Source organism: Austrofundulus limnaeus, unplaced genomic scaffold (assembly GCF_001266775.1).
Source record: "Austrofundulus limnaeus strain Quisiro unplaced genomic scaffold, Austrofundulus_limnaeus-1.0 Scaffold7250, whole genome shotgun sequence".
NCBI classification, from domain to species: domain Eukaryota; kingdom Metazoa; phylum Chordata; class Actinopteri; order Cyprinodontiformes; family Rivulidae; genus Austrofundulus; species Austrofundulus limnaeus.
The window spans coordinates 92-902 of NW_013959652.1; the positions used below are offsets into that span (position 1 = coordinate 92).

Genomic DNA, 811 nt, shown 5'->3' on the forward strand with positions numbered 1-811 from the left:
TCTAATTTGTTTTATTTTGTCTTATTGAATTTAATCTGGTCATCCCTGATTTGATCTCGTCTTATCTTTTTAACTCATTGCGTCTTTTTATAATGACATTGTTTTTAAAGTTGGCGGTGGTATATATTTTTATATTGAGCACTTTCACACGTTTTAATCATGCTGTGTTTACTGAATGTCCATACTTGTGATGACAACAGAATGTGAACATTTTCCAAGGATTAGCACATAACATATACAGTAGCTCAAAATTAAACTCTTGCCTGTCTTACAACCGTCTTGCCTGTTGTTTCGTAGGATGTTGCATGCCCTGCAGCAGGAAGAGATTTTCAATGTGTTCATTGACGACTGGAAGTCTCTGGGAGCAGGACTTGAAGCCTTAGACCAGACTGGGTACGAGTCTGTGGGTCTGCTGCTTCTTAAGACCTATGCAGACCACAAGTACACCAAGAACAAAGTCATCAGCAGCGTTAACTGGCACCCCACCTTCTACGGTAAAGTGGAACATTTGGTTTTTCAGAACAAAATCCAATTTTTATTAATCATGAAACACATTGAAAGTAGTGAAAATTAGTCCTTGTTTGTGAGAGCAAAATAATGTTTATGGTAAATAAGAAATGCAAATTCCTATAAATGTTTTAACATTTTCTTTTATGTCAGGTATGATAGCTGTGGCTTTGACGGAGCGAACTGAGGAGCAGTCAGACAACTGCACAGATTTTACCCCCAAACGTTCTTTCATTGTCTTCTACAACTTGGCTTACTCATCCAAAGCCCAGGTATGAAAGAAAAACAAACAAACAAACAAACA

General features: G+C 37.4%; 1 protein-coding gene across 1 annotated transcript; it reads left to right on the top strand.

Moving 5' to 3' along the window:
• Nucleotides 1-297: 297 nt before the first annotated feature.
• LOC106512476 (WD repeat-containing protein 63) lies at nt 298-807 on the top strand (the record flags this gene model as incomplete). The annotated part of the gene is made up of 2 exons (XM_014001085.1): nt 298-494; nt 661-807. Coding segments are annotated over 2 exons (322 nt in total), but the record flags the coding sequence as incomplete, so codon positions are not given.
• Nucleotides 808-811: the final 4 nt, after the last annotated feature.